The 23,320-nt window shown below is 39.7% G+C and overlaps 1 protein-coding gene across 3 annotated transcripts in view; it reads left to right on the top strand.

The window, feature by feature from the left end:
- The first annotated feature begins 9,194 nt into the window (after nt 1-9,194).
- POU6F2 (POU class 6 homeobox 2) overlaps nt 9,195-23,320 on the top strand; it is a 310,811-nt gene continuing 296,685 nt past the window's right edge. The window contains exon 1 of one of the 3 annotated variants that reach the window (XM_054058201.1): nt 9,195-9,299. In XM_054058201.1, coding sequence (XP_053914176.1) covers nt 9,195-9,299 — 105 coding nt within the window. Of the gene's footprint in view, nt 9,300-9,903; nt 10,043-23,320 lie in introns of those variants that run through there. The other 2 variants (XM_054058203.1, XM_009568483.2) reach the window with 2 other exon arrangements.

The raw sequence follows: 23,320 nt of genomic DNA, 5'->3' as shown, positions 1-23,320 counted from the left end.
CAAATGGTGCTTTGGAGGTGCAAGAGCAGTAGGCAAGAATCCAGCTGAAAGGGTCTGGAGAAGCCCTGACAAGGGGCTGCGCTCAGTGCTACAGAGGAGAAGAAACAACCTCCAGGGGCCACCCTTGGGGCCTGCACTGGGACTCTAAGAAAGATTCCTCCCCCCAGATGTGGGGCACGAGGGCCACGTGCGTGGAGCGTGAGCAGCAGGCACTCAGCCAAAACGGCCCAAAGAAGCCCTGGCGAGGGCCTGTGCTCAGTGCTGCAGAGGAAGGCAAAAAAACCCCCAGGGACACTGGCTAGCCCACCGTGGGGAAAAAAAAGCCTTCCTCCACCAGGCTGGAGGTCACGACAGGCCACCTTCGTGGTGCATGAGCAGCAGGCGGTGACCCAGCCACAGTGGACCAGAGGAGCCCTGACAAGTGGTCATGCTCAGTGCTGCAGAGGAAGGCAAAACCCCCCCAGGGACCAGTGCCAATCTGCCCTGGGGGAAAACTCATTCCTGACCGTAGAGCTGGTGATCAGATAGATCATGTGAGCAAGATCTATCTCCTTGTCCCATAGTCTGGTCACACTTCCCAGGAGATGCCCAAGCCCTATTCTCTCTCAACCCGGAGCCATCTCTGTGGCTTCTGAAAGCAGCCAAATGGTCCCACTCTGATCTACCTTGGGAACAAGAATCCCTTCCACACCTGGTAGGTCACCAGTAAGTGCCCTGAAGCAATGGGAACCCCGACAACATCTGTGTATCCCATTTCTTATTCCTGCTGCCACTGGCTCAGCAACGGAAGAGGACGGCAAGCTCTGCAGTGCTCCTCAAGATGTTCCCTTGGTCTGGCCACTGCTATCTGCCTGAAGAGGCCTGATTACCTTGGGTACTTCCAGAACTTGGTGACTCTTCTCAACTCCAGCAGCCTCATCCAGTCTTCAGTCTTCCTCCCTCATCCCCCTCCAAGTAATTCCATAAGCTTCTCAAGGTCTTCCTCTTGGATGTATTCAGGCTGCGTGTCAGGCCAGCTCTAGTAGCGGAACATGAAGGATGCCCCCTTTCTCCTGCACCAGGGTATTGTGACTGTTGGGTTGCTGGGTGGTGGTCCAGTGACAATGGGAGTGGCAAATTCCCATGTGCAAAGCCCTGCCCACCGCCCCTCTGCCCAGCATCCTTTGTAAGAAAGCCTATGGGACACTGGTCCTGAAGCAGTCCCCAGGAGGCACAGGAGGTTGTCCCTGCCCTTAGTGTTCATGCATTAGGCACAGCTGCTGGACATTCCTGACAGCACTCTCTGGCACTTGGCTCCCAAATACAAACCCCGTGCTCTTACTCTTCTCTCAGGCTGTGGCAGAAACCAACCCTGCAGCCCAGAGACCACCCCTCTCAGCTGTCCTGTCTCTGGGCCAGAGCTAACGCCCTTGAGGCCCCACAGAAAGGAGGACCAGGGACTTGATCTGGCTGGATGCAAATCCAGTTTCTGGGGTATTAGGGGGGTGATGTTGGCATCTGCAGCCTGGAGGAAAGCCAAAGTGTAACCAGAGGCATAGGTTGGGATGAATGGTGCCAAGAGACCATAATGAAGTAAGACAAACTTTGAAAAACAAGTGAGCAAAGGTGATGTTGGTATGGTGGAAAGTTTGGTCATTTTCAGACCTAGAATGTCTGCATTCATGCCTAAAGCACAGCAAGGCAAATGGGGAGTCTTCCAAACTGTGAAAATAGCCCATTGCTGCTGTCACTGTCACATCCCCTTGTCCCATTGACAAGCTGTGCAGCTCTTTCTGTTAAACACACCTATTGACCACTTTATATGGGATACGAAATACACTTCAGACACTGGGTAAAACTTACAGTGTTTCTGAGAGTTATTTGCCTGCTGCTCTTGGTGGGAAGATGTTCAGATCTAAATTCCTGGCAAATATATTTTTCCTTTAGGATTTAGTATTTGGATTACTTCAAGAGTAAGGAAGATATTGTTCTTATTTTATACCAAAGGACGTTTGCTGCTACACAGTTTATAGTGAGGTCTTCTTCTGGAAAGAAATCCTAAACTGTTTTGTGTTCTTTACCATATTTTTCCTTCCACTTCAGTAGCTCTTTGCCTTCATCCTTGATGCCACTCTTGAACGAGACGGCAGACCTCTCAACCTTTGCCTTGCTCTTTCCACTAGTCATCTTCTTCTGTAGGGCCTCCATGCCCCTAATTAACTGCTTAGTCTTTGCCTTCATCCCAGATGGAATTTGCATTTCTTGAGCCTAAAAAATAAGAAATGTCCATAGTGGTACAGGTGAGTTCCAGGAGTGTGAATAAGGTTTGCTGATGAGTCTTTAAATGAATTCTGCAGGGATATAGTGGAGAGGAAGGCAGGTAATTGCAGGTGATGCTGAGATGGGTGAGGAGGTGGCTGGCTAGGTGGCCACCTGACATTAATAGGGAACTGTGTATCTTTAAGAAGTCCTCTGCTTGAGGAAGGATGGAAGATTTTGGTTTCTATACTCCCACCTGAAGCCACCTGAGAATATCAGTGTGATGAAATTATGAATGTTGACTTTCAGAAGCAGAAGAACTTCTTTTATTATTTAATTAATGAAAGAAACCATGAAAAGCAACCTTGTACACACACTTTGTAATTACTTTGCACAACTGATGCAATGAGTGCAGAAAGATGCCAGACTATGCCTGTTCATTTAAAGAAGCTCAAAATCATCATAGCTTCAGATAGCTACTCTCCTTCAATTGTACCCTTAGATTTTGGTCGTAGCTTGTCTCCAGCCCTGCCTCCTCAATGGACCTGAGATTCATGATGCAGCCCTGTCTCCAAGCCTGTTTGCAGCTGCATCTCCCAGTACCCACAGCCAGCCCTCCTGGCTTGGCCCTGGGCCTGGCTCATCCCCTCGTGTTGATGGAGCAGGTTATCAGCTCTGTAAGCTTCTTTGTGTATGGCCAAACTGTAGACAGAAACCGATCCTCAGCAGGTGCCTGAGCAGTAAAAGCTGGCAAAGAGTCATAAATATCTTGAAGCAAAAAAACTTTAGACAAATTTAAATACAGGTTTTGCTATTAACTGCATTTATCATGATTGTCTTTAATGACTTTCCCATGTGAATACGTAATTAACCTAGTTTACTCATAGATGAAACAAACTCAGGAACAATTAGTACATGACAGCTCTTTCAGCAGCTCAAATCTATCACATTTTCACTCCTGATACTGTAAAATACACAGCAGGATATAAAGTGTGCAACCAAACAACGTGAACTGTCTATCAGAAGATCAAGCATTTCTTACTGCAAGATGTCCTAATGTAATGCTAGGAAGTACCACTCTGTATATAGCATACCTTTGTTTGACACATGAAGTATTCAGACATCGCTTAAACTGCTTGGAGCAAGAGAAGCACGGGCATATGGGTGCATCATTTTACTTGTTTTTTTTCCCATTTTCTTCATAGGAGAGACGAATCTCCTTAGGAGCTGGGGATCTAAGGGATATGTAGTCTGTAGGAAATGTGTACATATACTAGCCCTACCCACCCTCCTGCCACACCCATATCCACTCTTTTTTTTTTTTTTTTTGTCTCCAGTGATTCTATCACTCCATTGTGTTATGTTGAAGAGGAAGTAGCAGCTATGCAAGATGAGCCATTTACAGTTCAAATAAATGAAAGCAAATTTATATATGAATAAGTAGGAAATCATCATTATTACACACTGTAAAACTACTCACTTTTCCCTGTCAGTGTGCTAAGAGCATTACTGCTCTAAAGAGTTATACAGCTAATGCTGTGACTTATTAATAAATTCCTGTTATTCAATGAACCAAAAAATATGCCTTGATGATGTTTTTGCTGTCCCTGTCAATGCCATGTTATAAATCCCACCAAAGGTTTTGCAAAAACTTTGGAAAAGACAATTCCCTTCACTGTAAGAATCGCTCTTATGCTCATTCATATTTTTTGGCTGCCTTGCTTGAACGATGTTAGTTCACCCAAATATGGTCTGTTCTTCACATGATGTGAATCTCCATTATTGTCCATGCTATAACCAATAAGAAGATGGCTTAAAAAGTCCATTGTGCCAGATAATGCAGAAGAAACCATGATGAGTGAAGAATGTAGTTTTATTAAACTGCTATAGTTCGTAACACATCTAGGAAGCATATTGCATGTTCTTAAACCTCACCCAGTCAGTATCACCCTTTCCAGCTGATCCATCTTGCCTCTTGGCATGTTTTTCCTCCACAATTCTGTTTCACATGGGAGTGATGTGACATTAGTCTGTCATTTGACTGACTAGGTTCTGACATCGTTGCTGTAATCACCTCCCATCATTTTACATAAGATTAGAGGAGGAAGGTGCTGTCTCTTCATTATGTGGAAAGGAGGAACCACAGTCCCATTTCCTAGATTTTTTTAGAGAGTGCCTTCCACCTTACATAAATGCTAGTTTAATGAGGAACCTGGAAGACCTGTTGAGTAATTGTCCTCCCTGAGACACAAAAATAAGTTTTCAACCAAGCCGGCTTGCTCAACCTAGCAGGAAAGACGAAGAATTTATTCCTACCTTCCCAAAGATATAAAGCTTGACAGAAAGCCTCTTTTTACTAAAATAATGAAGAGAAAGAAAATTCTTTGGGCAGTGCAGGATAGTGCTTAAGGGAAAGGGAGCCACCCTCCTGGACATATAGGAATTAGTAAAAGGTAAATTGTGCTTAACTCTTGTTCCAGCAATTTAGGCACATAATCATCTTCCCAAATTTCCTTTCTATGATATAGCCAACTGCTTATGAAGGAAAGGAAGTGCAGTCCTTGAAGTGAATGAGTATGTCCTAGTAGTTCAGTTTTTTGAAAACTGGAGCTCTAGAAGAGTAGAAGGGAAATGATGCATCAATAAAATCTGGAGGAGCATAAATTAGAAACAGTAGGGTTTTTTTTTAATAGCAAAATTCCTTTGAAAAGCAAAAGTAATTGACCAGAATGGACTTGCACAGAAAGAGACCATAATCCATTAGTGCCTCTTAATACAAAACAATTCTTTTGGAATTAGCATAAATGAGAGCAGAATTTTGCTCATATGGAAACCCCACTCACATATCCATGAAAATCAAGATGCAAAATGTAATATAGTGTCTGGTTGGCGGAGATGAATAGAGAGAGGGAGAGAGAGAGGAAGAGCCATTGACAGCTTAGAATTAGGCTTGTTTATCTTTGAAGAGTGCAAGACCGATCTTTGCATGTTTAACGTGTTCAGCACTGATGAGTAAAGGGCCTGTAGTGTGAGGTACAAAAGCTCGCTCTGGCAGTGCTGTGCATCCATCACTCCAGAAAAGAGGAAAAATAGTCCCCCTAGTGTACCAATGCTGTAAGAAGCAGGAGGATCGCTTACTTGATTTACTAAATCTGCAGCTAGTTCTGTTATGCCATGTGAGCAACTGCGGAAAGGTATTGCAGTAAAACCACAGGCACTGTTGATCAAAAAGCTTGAAGTTATTGAGGCCAGAAACCATGAATAATCATAAATAATGAGCATTTGAAGAATAAGTTTGTGTTTTAATACATTTTAACTATGAAGTAATTGGGGTTTGCATTTCTGTATAATTCTAAATCTTGCTTTTCTCACCCAGGAAATAGGTATTTGCCTGGAAGAAAGAAGGGAAGCTGTTATATACAGTAATAGTATTTTCACAGGTTCTTAGCTTTGTTGCTGAGAGGTAAATTCAAGTACATAATTCTATTCAAAAAGCATCAGTTTAATATTTTATTGATTCAATTAAACAGGGAATGTATACTGCAGATAGCTGATCATAGAAAAAAGTAGAGTCTGAAAGAGAGAAAGTATTTAGTGTCACCAGGGACTACCACTTTTCCCAGATGCAGGAGATCCAGTGTACCACTCAAAATACTGGCTTTTTACCACTTTGAATTTGCACTCTCACAGATTAAGAGATACCAGAGCTTTCTCCATGTGTAAGCCTTGATCGTTGCCCTCCTCTCAATCAGTTTAGGCACAACAATACAGACCCGGCCCTTTGAGCTGAATGTTGTAGTGGCTCATAGGAAGGCACAGCTGCTGTATATTGCTGTGGCACCATACTAATGTTCCTCTCTGGGGTGCTGATTAAGACCCACAGATAAAAACTTTCAAAGGAGACCAGAAGGTCTCTTCTAGGGATATATCCCTCTTCTAGGGATGTAGCTATATTGGGAAGCACTATTTGTCATTCTCTCCTTCAACAATTTTCCTTAAGTTGGTAGTGTCAGAGCAAACCCAGCCTGCAGAGTTCTCCTTTGCACCCTGCTCTCCACCCAAATTTACCCTGTGGCAGGGAGCTGCCTTCCTCCCTCACCTTTTTGACTGCTTTTTGACGGGAGAGCTAAATCACTTTTCAAGCAGCAAAGCAAGGAGGTGTTTGGAGGGGGGTAGGGTGGCAATTCCTCACAGAAAGCAAAACAAAATATTGGACTGACAGCTCTTGGGGGATGGCTGATGGAAGGTCCAAAAGACAAGCAGTAGATCTAGGACAGTGCCCAAGGAGCAGTTGTGCAGTCCCTACAGGATTAGGTAGATTGCTTGAAGAACAAGTCTCAAGCTCCACAGGGGTAAGGCAGCTCCAGGAGTAGCAAAGGAGGCTCGTAGGGTTGTTCAGGTTAACAGTGAGTTGTGCAGAGGCACTAGCTGCAGGGATGTTGTTTTACATTTGACAAAGTAAACTGGCATTTCCTGGAAGAATAGGTTAATCATAGCAAAAAGAGGGGCCACATACATCTCACTTGGGGAGGAAAGAGCTCTTGCAGCTCTGCCTGAGCACTCACAAGTGTCTGGTTGGTTTGTTGGAGTGTAAGAGTGCAGAAGATTTGTGTGCATACAGTGCTATGCTTATTTGTGTGCTACAATGCATGTCTCGGACAGTGTCTTTGCTAATAAAAACCCTGCAGTAGTAATTGTCAGGTTTAGTTGCTTAGATAAGTTAAGGGAATTTGAGAGGTGTTTGCACGTATCCACTGAAAAAAGGGTCCTCCTGTAGAGAAACTATAAAATAAGCATCCTTAACTTTCCTTTCAAATTCATACACAGTATTTGCCTTCAGCTTGTCTGCTTTCCTGGAGACAGCCGAGGTAATTTCCTCTATTCAGTCCCCCATTTACCAGTTGTATTTTGAATAGCTTGTGATGATATGGATGTTGGTTATGGCCTTCAAAACACCACCTGTTTTTTCATGGAATTGTCCTGAGGGATGAGACCACAGTAAATTCTCAGCTGACCAAAAAGCAGCCTAACGTATTCAGCGTATTTTCTTTCATGACTAAGGAGCAGATAATATTTCAGCACAAATGGTGCATTTTTATTATGTTCATAAGTGAAATGCAGAGCAGATGTTGGAAGCATAATTTCAAGTACTCTTTTCTCATCCTAGATGCAGTGTTTCAGCGTTAATATTATACATCTCTATAAAAAACCTAATTTTAAAAACTTCTGAAACTAAAACTAGGAACACTTTTGGGTCCCTGTGTACCTACATGTGAATTCTTTTCTTGTTTATGATTTTTGAGACACAGACCAAAACTTCCTTTCTTAACTCTTTTTCTTAGCAATTAAAAAAAAAATGTATTATAAAAGCCTGAACTTCGTATTTCCTGCCCATCTCACTCTCCTCAACATAAATTCTCTCTTATACATGTATGCATATACACATATATACACCTGAATATATCCATATGCATATCCATATCCATATCCATATCCTTCATCACATTCCAAACTCTTCTCCATGATGGATCTTAAAATTATGTTGTAGGAAACATTAGACTGGCAAATGCTGTGCCTACAATTGAAATATTGTTGATTTCTCTATTTTCCTTTGTCTATCACATGCTAAGATCAATATTGCCAATACCTTTAAAATGAGATAACTTCATAATATTGCCAGAAACTTACTTATAATGGAAAGGGTGCATTATATTAAGCTTAGAAAATAGACTGCTTTCTTCTACATTTTCACTTCTAACAGTCTTTGAAAAGCAAGTTCTTTGCACTAGTAGCAGAAATGCAATTTTAAGAGGGTAAAAGGATGCACTAATATTTATATGAAGCTGTAATACAGCAAAAATTACATGAGCTGTTGTTCTACTATGTTGCCAGAGGACTGTATTGATCTTCGAAGGGTTAAAGTGCTACCGGGTTACATTAATGTCACCCTTCAGCAATCACTGGCCAATAACGTATCAGCAATCAATGCTGCAGCGTGTTGTTCACGACACTCAGTTTTTGGAGACAAGTGGCTGATATATTTTGACAAGAAGAAAAAATAGTCTTGGAAATTCTTGCAAATCTTGACTCAGAGGGGAAGATATATGAAACAAACTGCTTCCATTAGAAAAAATGGTAATGTTTGCCTTCATAAGTAACAACATTTTATGTCAGTTCAGTGGAGCAGTGAATGAACCAAAACTCTGCTAACCTTCAAAATGGAAAAGATTCCGTAAGTAGGATTTACATAGTCTGAATATTTTATATTTTGAGTGCTCATCACAGCTCACATAAACTAGTACTTAAATATATATTTTCAATAAAGAAAACATTTGACTTCTGATGGAGTAAAGCAGTGAGACACGTTTTGGCTTCTGAGTACAGGCACGGGTTTGTCAGCTCCTGTTCCTTTTTTCCTGTTAGCAATTTTCTTCTATCAAGTTCTTATAATTTGTACATGTCCAAAGAAGGCAATGCAAGCCTCTCCCCTTTGACACAAAAGAAACTTAAAGAAAAAAACAAACAGGAGCTCGAACAGCCATAAAGTAGATGTGCAAGGTATGGGGGGTAGCTAAATAAAAAACAGAGGATGCGAGGGGTTAAAATTCTGACCACTGTCTGTATATATAAAATTATATCACCTTATCTGAAAAGTTTAGGCTCCAAAGAAAAGCCTTGGTTTAAAATACCTTTTAGGTTTATTAAATCTTTAGGCTGAAGATTACAGCAAGTGTTTTGTCTTTGGTGAGTAGCTGTTTGTCTCACTTTATTTACTTGGTATTGGGTATTTGTCAATGTCATTTCATATCTGCAGAAAATTCATACGTTGTATGGAAGTATGTACGTGTGTGAGTGTGCTGAAGGTCACATGACTGTTTCATCCTATTTGGTGGAGCAGCTTGACTTTTTTTCCCTTGCTTTTGGTGATGGTTGTGAGTGCAGAAGTTGATTGACAGATGCATGCCAGAAACCCCCATTCTCCTTTTCAAAGACTACATATGATGGATTGCGATCTTTCAGCTCAGCAGGACACAGGGACCATGCAAGCTGTAATTGGTCAGGTATGGAGTCAGCCATTTCTCAACTCCCCTTTTATTTTTTTTTTCCACAAGGGTCTAACCATATGATTCACATAATTCATATTTACAGTACCATCTTTCTATCTGTATCTTCAGCTACCAGTGAGTGTAGCACTAAAAGTGAGAAAGGCAAAAGAACCACAGTAATCCAGCCAGGGAATCACTAGTTAAACCTAAAATACCATGTTTTTCTTCTAATAAACCCAATTTATAATTTAGTCTGAGCTTTGCCAAATCAGTTTAATAATTTACTGTTGTATTTTGTTTAAATGTACTGAAGTAGAAGAACTGAGGAGTTAAAGTGTTATGTTTGCTGGGGAGTTGCTTTCTATTTCTAATGCTGTTCATTATTTCTATATTGACTGTATTCCTGTACTACAGACTGTGGATTATTTTTTTCTCTTTCTTTTTTCCTTCTTTTACTCCTAACCCAGATAGTGTGTGATTGAGCTTGGTAAATGTAGTAGTCTTTGCTGCTGCAGAGGGGCAGCCTGCAAATTAAACACTGCCACAATCTGAAAGGTCCAGGTGGTCTGCTCGTGCTTCCTAATGCAATCCAGCACAACAGCTTTAATAAACAGCTCTATTTAGTTCTCCCTCCCTGTATCCAGGGAAGTGAACTGGTCTGGGGCTGCTGTGATGAAATGCCAGAAGAATATCTCTCAAAGGCCTCACAAGCTGATTTTTAGAGCTTTTCCGTTTTGTCGTCTTTGTCTTCCAAATGGGTCAGTGAGTCCTTCTCTTTCTGTTTTGTGATTTCTGATAAGTCTGTAGGTTTTATGTGTGTGTTTTAACCGTGCTATTTCTAGCTTTAGCCAGAAGAGAGGAGAATCATTGTCTTTTCATTTGCTTCAATTAATAACCTGAAGTGGGGAAAGAAATTAAATTATATTGTCGTGTTGTACAGGGAGGGCTGTTTTCCTATGAATGCAGCCAGAACAGGATGAGGATATCTGCTTTTCTTTTTCTAACAAAATTTTAAGTGCTCAACACTTTCTCATTAACCACTGACTGTAAATCAGTTTCTGCCAAAGGGTATGTTTTGAACTCTGAAAAGTTTGTGGGTTTTTGCATATGTTTCCAGTGTAGTGAACGCATGCTGCTGAGGTGATGACACAGTATTTGTGTTTCCTATATGTTGATACAATGGTGGAAAATTATGCATCCTACACACTGTTTTCAACTAAATTATGGCAAAACACTGAAGTCCCTCAAAGCGCATGGTTTATTAATACCATCGTACACAGTAATGCATTTCTGGGCGGAAAATGTCAAATATGTAATACCATGTTTACCACAGACTTTTATTGCTTTAAATATTTTAAAAATAGAAGATACATTTTTTATTAAAAAATCCCCCAAACATTAACAGCTTTCTATTAGACTGGCTTGCATCTACAAAGTGGGGCATGTTTGCCAGTATTACATTGTGTGAAAATATGTATTTTAGAGCTAGTTAATTGCCTTTTTGTGTAAACTTAAAGAAATATTTGTAATAATTCTAAGGTAGATACAATGGCAACGTTTTGAGCATCTGCTCTTGACAGAAAATGTACCCCGAAACCTTGACAAATCTCAAAGCTTGTAATGTCTCTTTAATGTAACTTTTGATTTAGCATGTTTGGAAGTGCAAGTTAGCTATTTTATGTTTAAATCTTGCTTGCTCTCGGAAAGTCGTTTTGAGGTTGGCAAGGATAGGAGCATGTTTTATCTGTGTGAAACATTCCATATTTCATCAATTAAAAAAAAGTTCAGTGAATGTCTGAAAAAATGTTTATATCGTGTGTTAGTGTATTTCATTTCATAAAAATCAATAACAAGGGCATGCACTTCAAAGGAAAATACGTTTCACTGTTTTAGATTGCTAACAACTTTGGGGCTTTTTTATGTCAGAATTTATGATATTATTATTGTGAAAATTATTATGTTACGTATTTCAAACATTTTTTTGGCTCTGCATGTGTGCATATTTACATATCATATGTATAAGCTTGCACATCCAAATGTGTTCATAAATCCACAACATGTTTTCAAGAATGTTTTTGTTTTGCTGGATTGTCCAGTGTTTGGTTGTTATGAGCTACATGTGAAGACAGTACAAAATTCTTATTTTTTTTTCAGATAAAAATTATGTATTTTCTAGTTTTATAATGAAAGAGTTACTTAAAACTTGGGACGATTAGATCAATCAGTATCATTACCATGCATTGCTGAAAATAGAAATAGTCTTTCTCTATCGACTCTAATACTCAGCTGACAACAGAAAATAACTATCAAATGACAAACCCTATGCCATAAAATCTTTCCTCACTGTAAGTCTATATTTAGTACTGATAAATAATAAAGATTTGCATATTCAGTAAGTCTATATTTTTAGAAGAGACATTCATTTCCCAACACTATTATTTTAGAAAAAGTTCTCAAGAATCTTTATTAACTTTCAAACCTCTGAAAGCAAAAACTTTAAATAGATGTTTATCATTTGGCCTTTTTATTTCAGAATTCTATTTTTCTCCAGCTGTGAGAACTGAATTTTGTTTTGACTATTCCTGCAGATGTAGCTTTAAATTCAGTCTTGTCTGCTGCTAATGGAGTGTGAACTTGCCTAATTAAAAATCCAAACTGTACATGTATGTATGCTCCAATGGAGATCAGAAACACTAGCAGTTATTTGTAGTTCAAACACTAGTCTGTGTATGACACGAAAGTAATAGCAGGAGCATGCTGATTTAAAGGCATTTTTAACACCGAGTACTTGTTCATCATTAAATGCATTTTCCACATTTTTTTTAACATTCTTGATTTCATCTGTGTCCAAGCACCAGTGTCCATAGTGGCTCCCACTGGTGTTGGCAATGGTAGGCAGTGCCACAATCCCAACCATTACCTCGTACCTAGGTGTACTGGCTCCAAGGTGGGGAATTGCTTGATTACGTACCTTCCCTCTGGATTTTTCCTCCCCCAAGCAAGCAATTAAACAGCCAAGTACTCTGAAGAACAACCTTCTTGCCTAGTGTTTCAAGATCTAGAAGCTCATTGCTCATTGTGATTTTGATTCATAACTGGAGTGTTTGGAATGAAACCCTGATCCCTGTCAGCAATAGTCTGTAGCATCCTTTCTTGCACGCTGAACCGTAATACCAGTTATTTCTTCAAACGTGTTTTGCTCTTCTAGAAACTATTAAGCTGGATTTTTGTGCCATTGTCCTGATATATCCTGAGCTCATCGAAATGAACAGATAATTCAATGTGTAATCTAATAATTCCAATTATGCTGTAGTTTTTATACCATGTATATGCTGTCTAAAATCGCACCACAGCTTTTTCTTCTCTCTTCTTTTTTTTCCACATCTTTCTTTTTCTTGTTGTTGTTGGGGTTTTTTTTGGGTTTGGTTTTTTTTTTCAGACCTGAGCTTGTGAGTGACAGGTTAGTTCATCAGCATTACAGCCCTCCTGTTTTTGTCTCATCTCATGCAGACAGGTCACTGTGTCCAATCACCCTTCTGGCTCTGCTATCCCCAGGGGAGCCCTGGCCAGCCTGCCATCTTGATCCACCGGCCTGAGGGCCCAGGCTGGCTGCACATTTCTGTGTTCACTGGCTTTTGCAAATATACTAAAACGGGAAGGGGTAGAGTGGGGGTGTGTGCGTGCAGATTAAATTAGATCTCTGTAAACTGAGACGAAGTAAATTAGGTAACGCTCTCCTTCAAACATGCAGGCATTTGCATTTGTTACTGCTATGTTAGAGATTTCTTTCTACATGTCAATGGTGTTTTTTTCTATGTTTCAATGATATCCCCTGTATGATCACATAATCTAGTAAAAGCTATTTATGCAAAGGTAAACATGCACTGTTTTCCCATAGAGAGTTCTGCTCTGAAGCCCAGTTTGACTGGTACATTGCTGCAGCCCACGTTGGTCCCCTATTCTGTGTTTTAGCTTGTTGTTTTTTAATTTGTTTTGGTTGTTTTATTTTTTGCCCTCCCCCATGATTAACAACAAAAGAGCAGGGGGATAAATGTTTCCAAGAAGCCATTGATTTCCATAACTCATGGGTGACTTTTCAGAAGTTTGATCTGTTGTCGGTGTTGTTTTGCAATGCAGATCAATACATATCCTGGAGTTTAATTTTTACCAAATGAAGATCAGATCTATAATGTTACTTTGTCTTGAGCAGTTCTTAAGTGTTACTTCTTACAGTAGTAGGGAAGGTCTTTTTCTCTTGGAATATCCATTTCCGTCTCTAATCTAATGTAGAGAAGTGCCTATAACATATAAAAACAGAAAAGAACCATATTACACATAAATTTAAGACCCACTTTTATAATACTGCAAGGAAGTGTGCCCTTTTGTCTACAGATTGGGACAAATACTGTTCTCTCTAGCAAGAATTAGGCCTATCGCTGTAAGCATGACTACTGGCATAAGTAAGGTCAGATTATTTGTCCCCTTGTCTGCTTATTGCATGTCCAGCACGGACATTGTTGTCCTTTACAGTCACCAGCAGTTGTTTTCTGCAGTTTGAGACTGTGAAAGAGAGACTTATGGACAGGTACACAGTGACTGTTGCTTTCAGTAGTAGAGAGACAATGTAAACAGCAAGAATCGTGTTTGAAAAACTTCAAAAACATATTTTTTAATATTTATGAACAAGCTGGTACTCTCATAATGAAGCATTCCATCTCTGCAGAAACCCACTCTTTTATATGTTCTCTAGTACATTGTGTCCTTAAGAATTATTATTGTAAGGAGATGCAGGAATGTGGCTGTAATATTTTACAGTATAAATATTTGTTGTAGAGGAGTTTGGATCTTGTTAATTTAATATATGTAAATTCTTTGGTCCTAGGCCTGGATTCCAGCAAAAGAATGCATTTCTGTGTTGGCTTTTGTTTTTACAGCAGGAAAGATGTATTTTTATCATTTTGAGTCATGCATGAGAAGATTTTTCTTGTTTTCACACCAAAATCAAGTTTTAATTGAAATCATCCCTCTAAAAACATATTTCTTATCGAATTTCTTTATTCTGTTCTGTGCTACTCTGCTGGCTCATGTATTAGTTTGTGGGTCAGGCCAATTAAGAGGTCAAGTCTTTAAAAAGCTGTGATTTACATTCTGTATATATTCACTATTACTCTAATTGTAAGAGAAAAATGAAGTATGTCAGGTGACCTTTAAATTGCTGGGCAAGCGACACTCGTCCAGTGATGTAGATTTTTATCTTTTGGCAATGCATTTACATTCACGTACCTCTGCTGTGTTTCCTAGATTCTAGACTGATAAACTAAGTACCAATCTGGGCCACTTTTGTATGTATAGTACATAGAAGTGACTGTGCTGAGCCTCTTATCTTGCACTGACCTGTAGCTGTAACAAGACTTCTATTTTTCTTCTCTGATCCGAACTGCAACTCAAATGGAAGAAAAGGACAATAGAAGACAAATTGTACATAGCATTTTCAACGCTAGGAGAGGACATGGCAAAATATTCTTTTTTTTTCTGTGATTTACATCTCTGTGGCATTTGCTTGTAATACTGTAGCTTACTCTGAAATTGTAAAAATGACAGGAAAGGCCTCAGATGAGTCAGTCAGAATACATGCTTGTTGCTTGTTTATCGCTCGTTAAACATAACAGGTCTTCAATGTCTACTTACAAGTTGAGCAAATCACTTAAGCCCATATAAGAAGTCTGCTGCTGCTAAATCTTCAGGTGCACATTACAATACTGAATGCAACAGGACTTTCCATGTAATTAACACTTCGCAGGATTTGGTCCAAATTGCCTATTGCATTACTGTCATTGCTCATAAATATAACATACTCTAGTTTAAGTGCTACCTAAATATCTGCAATGTGAACTCTTTTATAATTAGAACTGACTATTAGGATTAAAGATAGCAACTCAAGGTTCTCGAACACTTTTAGTTTTTGAGTATGTCAGGGCTACAGGTAAATGGACTATAGCTTCAGGGGTTTTGTTTTATCATTGGCTTTGAAACCTCTGTGATATGTAGGACTGTTTCTTCAAAAGAGAAGATTAGTTGTTGATATTTGCTGCTGATTCTCTGATGACTGGTAGTGCGCTGTTCCATAGGAGAGCTTTATCTAACTGTTAGATCAAAAGAAAATTTTGAAGATCAAGAGACTGTTCTAAATTTCTACCCATTTAAGAGTGGTAGTGGGAGAAAGCTGTTGTTTTTTGAAAGAAGGAGGGAGGGGGCACAGGACACAGGAGAGCCAAAAATCTGTATTGCAAGCCATCCTTCCATGGTGAAGCACATAAATTAAATTTTCTTGAGGTGTTTAGAAGTCATTTTGCGGTTCCTAATAAAAATGGGATTTTTTCTAAGAGTAGTACAGTTTTTATAAGCCATATTGCATTGCTGCAAACCTAGGTCCAATGAACTTTTAAGTATAATATTCCTTTTACTCACATGAGTAAGAGCAATTAATGTCATTAACAGTGGTGCATATACTCAAAGTTGAAGAAAGGTGTTCCAGAGATGAGAGCCTCAGAAATGGATCTTGCTCTTTGGTGTAGTCACATGGCTGTCCTATGCCCTTTACTCACCTGAATGAGATTTTACAGGGTAGGACACATATCTGTTCTTTCAAAACAGATGAGCTTGTCTTGATAAGCTTTCCCATACCACCTTACTGTAAAAGAAATCTAATGGCAGTGCTGCAAAATCTTACTTGCAAGAGTAATTTTTCCTCCTGTGATATTTTCATCAAGTATTACCTAAACTACTTGCTAAGTATGATCTATCCCTATAGGTAACCTCCTTCCAGGATGGGGCTCTGAACCCACAGATGGGAAAGGACGTTGTAAAGAGAAACAAGTCCTTAAGCAAAAGAAAAAAAAATATCCTTGAAAGGATCTTCATGATACTTCAGCCACTGATCCCAACAAATAATTTTTATCTTACAAGTTTCTATCATTTTCAAGATCTTGGACCTTCGTGTGTTTAGAAGACACAATCCAGCTGTGTAATGGCACTTCTAAAAAGGAAATATTATAAGGGCAACAGTAAAAGACAAAAGTGGATTTTTATTCACCCCCTGCTATGGAAACAAGCATTTCCAGCAATAGAAAATAACAGAGCATGAGGTTTTTGTGAGCAGATTAGTGAAAGTTGTGTTAATAGTATTACAGAACAGCTGCTGTTAGACATATTACAAGAGATAATTCTGTATCAGAACGTTGTCGTTTTCAGTAAACTGTTTACATTTGTAGCTGCTTTTCTACTTACTGAGCCAACTCGTGGAGCTCTAACTCAGCTTTTACTTGAGCTTTGCTAATATTTTATGTGCAAAGGATTATGGGGGAGTTTTACCGCAATAAAAATTATAGAGGCTTTAGCCCATTTCTGGAAGTCATCTTGGGGAGGGGCAGGAAGGTAAAAAAAAAAAAAAAAAAAAAAAAGAGGATTTGCAGCCTAGACTAAGACTGAGGAAAACTAGGGCTGAAACAACAATATTCATGACTGAAACTCTTCATATCCTTGTCCAAATTTATGACTAAAAATCTTGTCTCCAATCAAAGGCAAACAAACATCAGCTTCCATTGTTTCATAGTATAACGCACTAAAGGCTATGATTATTATTATTATTTTAATTTGTAACAATAAAGAACTGTGCCTTATTCTTACTGAATCCAGATTTAAATATAAAAAGGACTAAATATGCAAATGAAACTGATACCCTTTAAGTCTAGCAGTGCTGAGATGATTTTGTGATGGCCATAGTACTGGAAATAGATGCTGCCAGGTGCTGAAAGCTTCCAGAGTCTTGGACTTCCCATTGGTTTTGTTAGGCAGGACTCTGTTCCAGCAAGGCCTTAATGTTTTCAGTTGTCTTTGAAGGCAGGATTATGTCCTGAAGTACACAAGGGAAAAAAATTAAATTACTTTTGTTTTCCTGTTCAGACATTGTTGATGAAGGAAAAATTGAAATGTTTCCCATGAAAACTGTGCTGTTTAAAGTGAAATAAAATAATCTGGAATAAAGGAGAATTATGCTGTTCTAAGAAGCAAACATGATTCCTGGCCATAAGTCTTTCCTTCACTGTGCCCATCCCTTTCTGTGTACAAAACGTGCTTCACATTCTTCAAATGGATTATACAGAGCAGAAATAATATCTACAAACAAGAAGCTCTCAGTCTTTTGGAGGAAAGGTTGAAAGTTGTGGCAAATGTAAGACTGGCTTCTAATGTGGAAGAATAAAGCAGAGAACATCAAACTCATTTCACTTAGTGTCATTCATCATGAGTTATCATTATAGTCAAGGCAAACTGTGATCTCAGAGCTGAAACAATTTTGTCCATTAAGAGGGAAAAAACAGCTCCAAAAACCAGAATGTTCCAGCTTGGTTCTTATATCCTTAGGGTTGCAATATTGAATTCAGAATTGGGAAAGCTTAATCTTGCAGCCAGATTTGACAAGATGTTGGTTGAACAGTAGGCAGAAGTGATGGTTTGTGTGTTGTAATGCCCATGGTGGGAAATAAAGAAAGATAAGCAGATTTTTCCAGAAGTTTCACTGCAGTAACCACTACTCTCTCCAGCTTCTCACCAAAGTAGGCAAGAAAACCTGTGCGTGCGAGTTGGTGAACAAAGCTCACAATTTTGAAGCCTGACAGTTCTCTAAAACAGCACGTGAGCATTTGCAATGGCTCTTTTTGTTTGTTAGTTTTAGTCTGTTGCTTATTTGAAGGGTGATCATGAAACCATTTACGCACATCCACAAGAATCCCCACAGACTTATCACAAAAACTCATGTGAGCACCATACTGTGCACTGGACTATGTGATGCTAAAGGCCTGGAATCTCACCTGGCCTCAACGGAATACGGGCATGGACTGCTGAAAAAAAAAAGTGCCAGTTTTCCAACTCCACTCCAATAATCCTGGAGAGTAAGCGTCGGGGGAAAAGGGGTGGGTGTATAGGGGTGGTGATGTAGGCAAAAACCTGTAGGCTGCATTGGAACTTTTGGAGGGTTGAGCAATAGACTCATTGGCAGTTGTTCAGAAAATAAGGCCTGGCTTTTGAATAAGTAAACAACAACAAAAAAGGCCTGAAGACTGGATTTTTTTCCCCTGAATATATTGGTTTCTGTTTATTTTTTAAGTTCATGAAGAATTCTTAGCAAGAGGAGAAAATGAGGATTGCCCCCTAACTAGGAATTTAGGGCGACTCTGTAATGAATTTTAACCCAAGAGGCACTGTGAATATCAGCAAACTCTTGTTCTATTCTGCTCATGTCCTTATGCTAGACCCATCACCGCAGTTATTAGATCTCAAAGATTACATTCTTTGATCTAGTGCTTTCTAAATCCTTAAACCACAGTTTATTTATTTAAAAGGTTATATCCAGCATTGGATTGGATTGTAAAGTACCCTTTGACTCTTTCATGAAGGACACAGTAGAAACACATGCTGCCGAAGGAGTATTTCCTTTTGACCATGAAACACCACAGCATTTTATTGAATTAAGAGGTGCACAAGGACCTGTGCTTTTAATCTGGCCACTGCGTTGGGATTCTTTTGTACCTCATTGGTATTATGATGTCATTAATTTCTGATATGACAGATATTTATTAGGGTACGTAGGTGAATTTCAGTTATTTTCTAAATTAAAAAACTTCAAAATATATTTACATTTCCCTAAGAAAATATAAATATACTAATACTCAAACAGATGGTAACAATAGCTTTGTTTAGGATGTGTTCTCGGTATCTCTTTTTTATCTGACGTTTACCATGGTTCATCACAAGCAACTCTGTGGAGCTAAACAGTTACACTTGGGTAAACATGATCACCATCAGGTTTAAACTTGTTCCATCAGATTCAGAAGCCCTTATGTAAGCAAATCTACCAGTGTAGTCTACAATGCTTGATTAATAATGAACTGTGTGATGTGACTCCTAAGCTAACCAGCAAGAAGCACAGAAAGCAAAAGAGAAGAACATTAAAATTGAGCCCAGGGTGCTCCATCCTGACTGATACTAATTATACTGTATCCGAACTGGTCTCTTCCCTCTCCCTCCCCTAATCAGTCCTTCAAGGCAAACTATAAAAATTCTCATGTTATTTCCCTTAATACTGGAGAAACCAAGACTGAAATTGGCACCTGAAAAGAGATATCTTATTAAAAATAGCTGTTATGTTTTCATTTTTTAGTGCTTGTGTTTGGTTATTTTTCATTTTTGAGAAGCTCTGCCCCTGGAGATAGTAGCTTGATTCTACTTTATACTGAAGCCTCTTTATACCATCTGGTAGTACAAAACAGCTGTAAAGTGGGTGTAAGAGTAATTTATTTATGTGTACTTCAAAGCTCTTTTATATTTCCAGAATGGTAGAAAACCACTGTAGTGTAAATGGGAATCCGGCCCAAACAGATGGACTGGAATTTCCACTTTTTTCAGATGGAAATGAAAAAGACATACACAGAAATCAGACGAGAGGAAGAACTAAGCCTTATTTAGCTACAAAAAAGTCTTCATTAACATCAATTCTGAACTGAAAAGCAGACAGGGTAAAAGGGCCAAATCCTTTTTTATTGGCCACCTTTGCTAACTGTAATGAAAACATGAAATGGAGGAAGGTGAGCACCAGTTAAACCACAGCAGTCAGTACCTGACAACATAACCAAAATAAAAGAAAGGCTGCTTTCTCAATCAATCAAGTGCATAAATGAGTACCTGTATTAAAAAAAAAAAAAAAAAGGCTTTGTCTAGTTCTCTCTTTCCCCTCTTTTATTTTATAGGGATATTTAGATTTTCTTCACCATTATTTACAATTGTGAGTATAGTCTAATGCATGATTTAGTAAAAGTGTGCCATCGTACTGAAGGAGAACTAGGAACAGGTAGCTAGTACAAACTACTTCTGTGGGGCAGAGTGACATGCAAGGGGAAAGGAGTAATTGACAACATGGGGGCATGAAAAACACAGGATTAGGAGAAGGGGGAAGATGTGGGGTGGAAGGAGAACATGGCAGCTAGAAAAAAGGTCCTTTGTTAAGGCTGAAAATTTCAGTTATTTTTTAATAGGCTTGTTACAGATTTATAAGTTGAACTAGTGGTAATAGGGACTCACAGAGGCTGAAAGATGAAGACTAGTAGCCAGGATTAGGCTGTGGCAGAGAGCTATGGGAAGCAGTTGTGTACAGGAAGGCTGAGGTTAATAAAATCACATCCATGTTACATCCTTTCTCTTCACCTTCATCCATTCAGCATCTGCTCAGATGCAAGTTCATCAAGTGACCCATCTTACCAAGCATCAGCAACACAAGCCTGTGGTAGTAGTGCACTAACAACTGAGACAAGTGTAAAATCAGGTGACCCCATCACCTTCCTGTTCTTCATCAATGTTTTGCAAAATGTTTAGCTGTTGCTGCCATTAATGTTAATCTCTTAAATTCCACTTTTATGCCTTAACTAAAGATAGATTGGCATAGGAGTTGTCTACTGGGAAATTGTGGCCTACGGTGTTTCAGATAAACATTACGAAACGAAGAACAAGCCTGTGAAGCTGTCCTTAAAAGTGACTTACGTCCAGAGCTGTTCTGTTAGCAGAGGCGTTGCTGGCTGTGGTATCAATCCCCTCCCTCAATGTGATTTAATGATTCTTTTGAAATTGCTTTTCTAAAAGACACTTTATTTTTTGGTCAGTATCCTTCTGCTTTGGATCAGCTTCTGCTTGGTAAATGCTGCCTTGAACATTCACTGCATCTGCAGCTGTCTTGAGCATGAGTAAGGCTAGGTGGATAAAGTATATATTTAATCCTCCCCTTTCATGCTTTCATCTGGTAAATGTTTCCCCTTCAAGCTAGAGAAAGAGAAAAAAAAAACCCTATTATTTGATCAAGTTTTACTGACATAATATATATACATATATTCATCATCTCATAGAAATGGGATTCATATACAAACTCACACGGGTGTCTGGGGTGCATACTTGTATCACCGAATCACTCTCATGCTGTAGTCCCACACCAGTGCCCCTGTGCTCAAGGACAGCTGCTACTGGCATTAGAGGCAGCAAATGCCGAGTAGGGAAACTCAAAGTTTGGTCCTTTAGCTCAAGGATGTCATACGTAAGACATGTAATTGCAATAGTATCATGCAATGCAGAGGGAAATAAGCCATGAAATACAGAGCAAATTTTCTAAGGAAGGTTACTTTTCCCCATAACTTCCAATTTTGCCAGTCTGCGCAGTGACATCAGCTTCTGTGATCCTTACACTGTAAAATTTCAGGCTCAAGGCTTCAAGTGTTTCCTCCACAGCTTCTTAGTCTGTGACTCAGCTTAGTCACAAGAATAGTCCTTTTAAATTAATGTACAAGATACAAAAAGTGCAGAGGACACCAGCTGTGTCTTAATTACCCAAGGACATTTATTTACACCAGCTTTGGTGGAATCAAGCAGCACCTTTTCACAAGAAGGTGTGAGATTTGGTGAGGAGGGCTTGACAGGAGGTAGGGCTGGGACCACAGACCAGGATGGCTCAGTCCAGGTCACCATGCAAGGTAGGGTCAGGTATGAGTCCGTGGCAAAACATGGAGTCATTGGCAGGGCTGTGGCATTGCTGGGCTAAATGGGGCTGTGGGAAGAGTGGGGAGAACCCAGTCTGGCTGCTCAGGGTAGATAAAGCCTGGTATTTCTGTGGGAGGAAGAAGTGAGCAGTTGGACACCAGGACAGCCTCTGATTGATGGTCCTGCTCTATAAAGGAAGAGTAAGTGTGGTGAGGTAGGGTTCGCTGTGTGGTGAAATGCTTCTCTCTTCTGGGCCTTTTAAACCCCAAGTCCTGATTCATATTGAGCCTGGATTTAAGATCAGATTTTTTTCTGAGGGAGGATTGTGTGTGTGTGGGGAGCCTATATAGAAGGAAGGAAGGTGGGCTGAGCGAGCAAAGGAGGTGTTTAAATGTCCTCTGTGTGTAAGTGCACACAGGAAAGGCAGAGCATGATATCCAGTCTTTGCCCTGGTGCTGCTGGGTGACTGGTGTCAGGCCAGTGAGGTGATGCTGTGCCCAGCCAAGACGGCCCTGGGGCTGCCAGCCACGTAGCTGATGGGATCTGCAGGCACACAGACATGGGCTCTATTTTAATGCTATGCCTTGCACTGGACTCCTGCTGCTTCTAGTGCTTCCCAGTTCACCTAAGTACCATTATACCTGTGGTGACAGGTACTGTTTATGTGTTTCTGGATTAACACCCATATTGATGAATTAGATGGTGTCTCCAAGTATGTATGCAATAACCAGCAAAGAGCCTGTTGGTTGTAATGGGGTTAGGTTTGCATTGCATATTCATCTGAAATCTCGTGTTGGAATAGTTAAAATGGAATGGGTGCTACTAAGTTTCAGTGTATAGCTTCCCTCTTATGCTGACCTTATGCTGAGGGCCAGGTCTTAAAATGGTGCAGGCATAGACTTGGGAAGGTGCAGGGATCCACTTGCATGGAGGATGCCCAGAAGTAAGAAATAAAGGGAAAAATGTATTTGACCAGTCTATAAAACTTCAGAGTCACTTTTTGTTATGCTGTACTCAGTTTGGTTTATTTGTTTGCTATCTGCAACGAGTGATCAATGAACCCTTTCACTGGTCTCAAATGCAAGGTAAAATGACTGAAATTCTCTGCAATTTTCTTCAGAGCTGAAAAGCAGTAAAAGCAGAATAAGCATGATCAGAGTATTAATTCCATAGGTGTGGTTCTCTGTACTAGATGCGTGAGGAATACTGGGGAGTATATGGCAGTTGAATTTATCAGCATTACAGTGGGGGAAGCTAATTGCATGCGGAGTGTAGGCAACCTATGGGCAGCCGCAGGCTGTTGCAAAAAGTGGAAATATTTGGGCAACCGTTGTTTAAAGATAATCTCTTTCGGAGTTTCTTCCTAAATCAGTTATGAAATACAGATCAGAGATCCATGATAAAGATTGAGCTGGTTCTCCAGCATGTAGTTCAAGTTTGGAAAAAGTTTTTGATTTATTATT

The sequence above is a fragment of the Cuculus canorus genome, chromosome 2 (assembly GCF_017976375.1).
Source record: "Cuculus canorus isolate bCucCan1 chromosome 2, bCucCan1.pri, whole genome shotgun sequence".
NCBI classification, from domain to species: domain Eukaryota; kingdom Metazoa; phylum Chordata; class Aves; order Cuculiformes; family Cuculidae; genus Cuculus; species Cuculus canorus.
The sequence above is the reverse complement of the archived record's forward strand: the minus strand, read 5'-3'. Positions and strand labels throughout refer to the sequence as shown.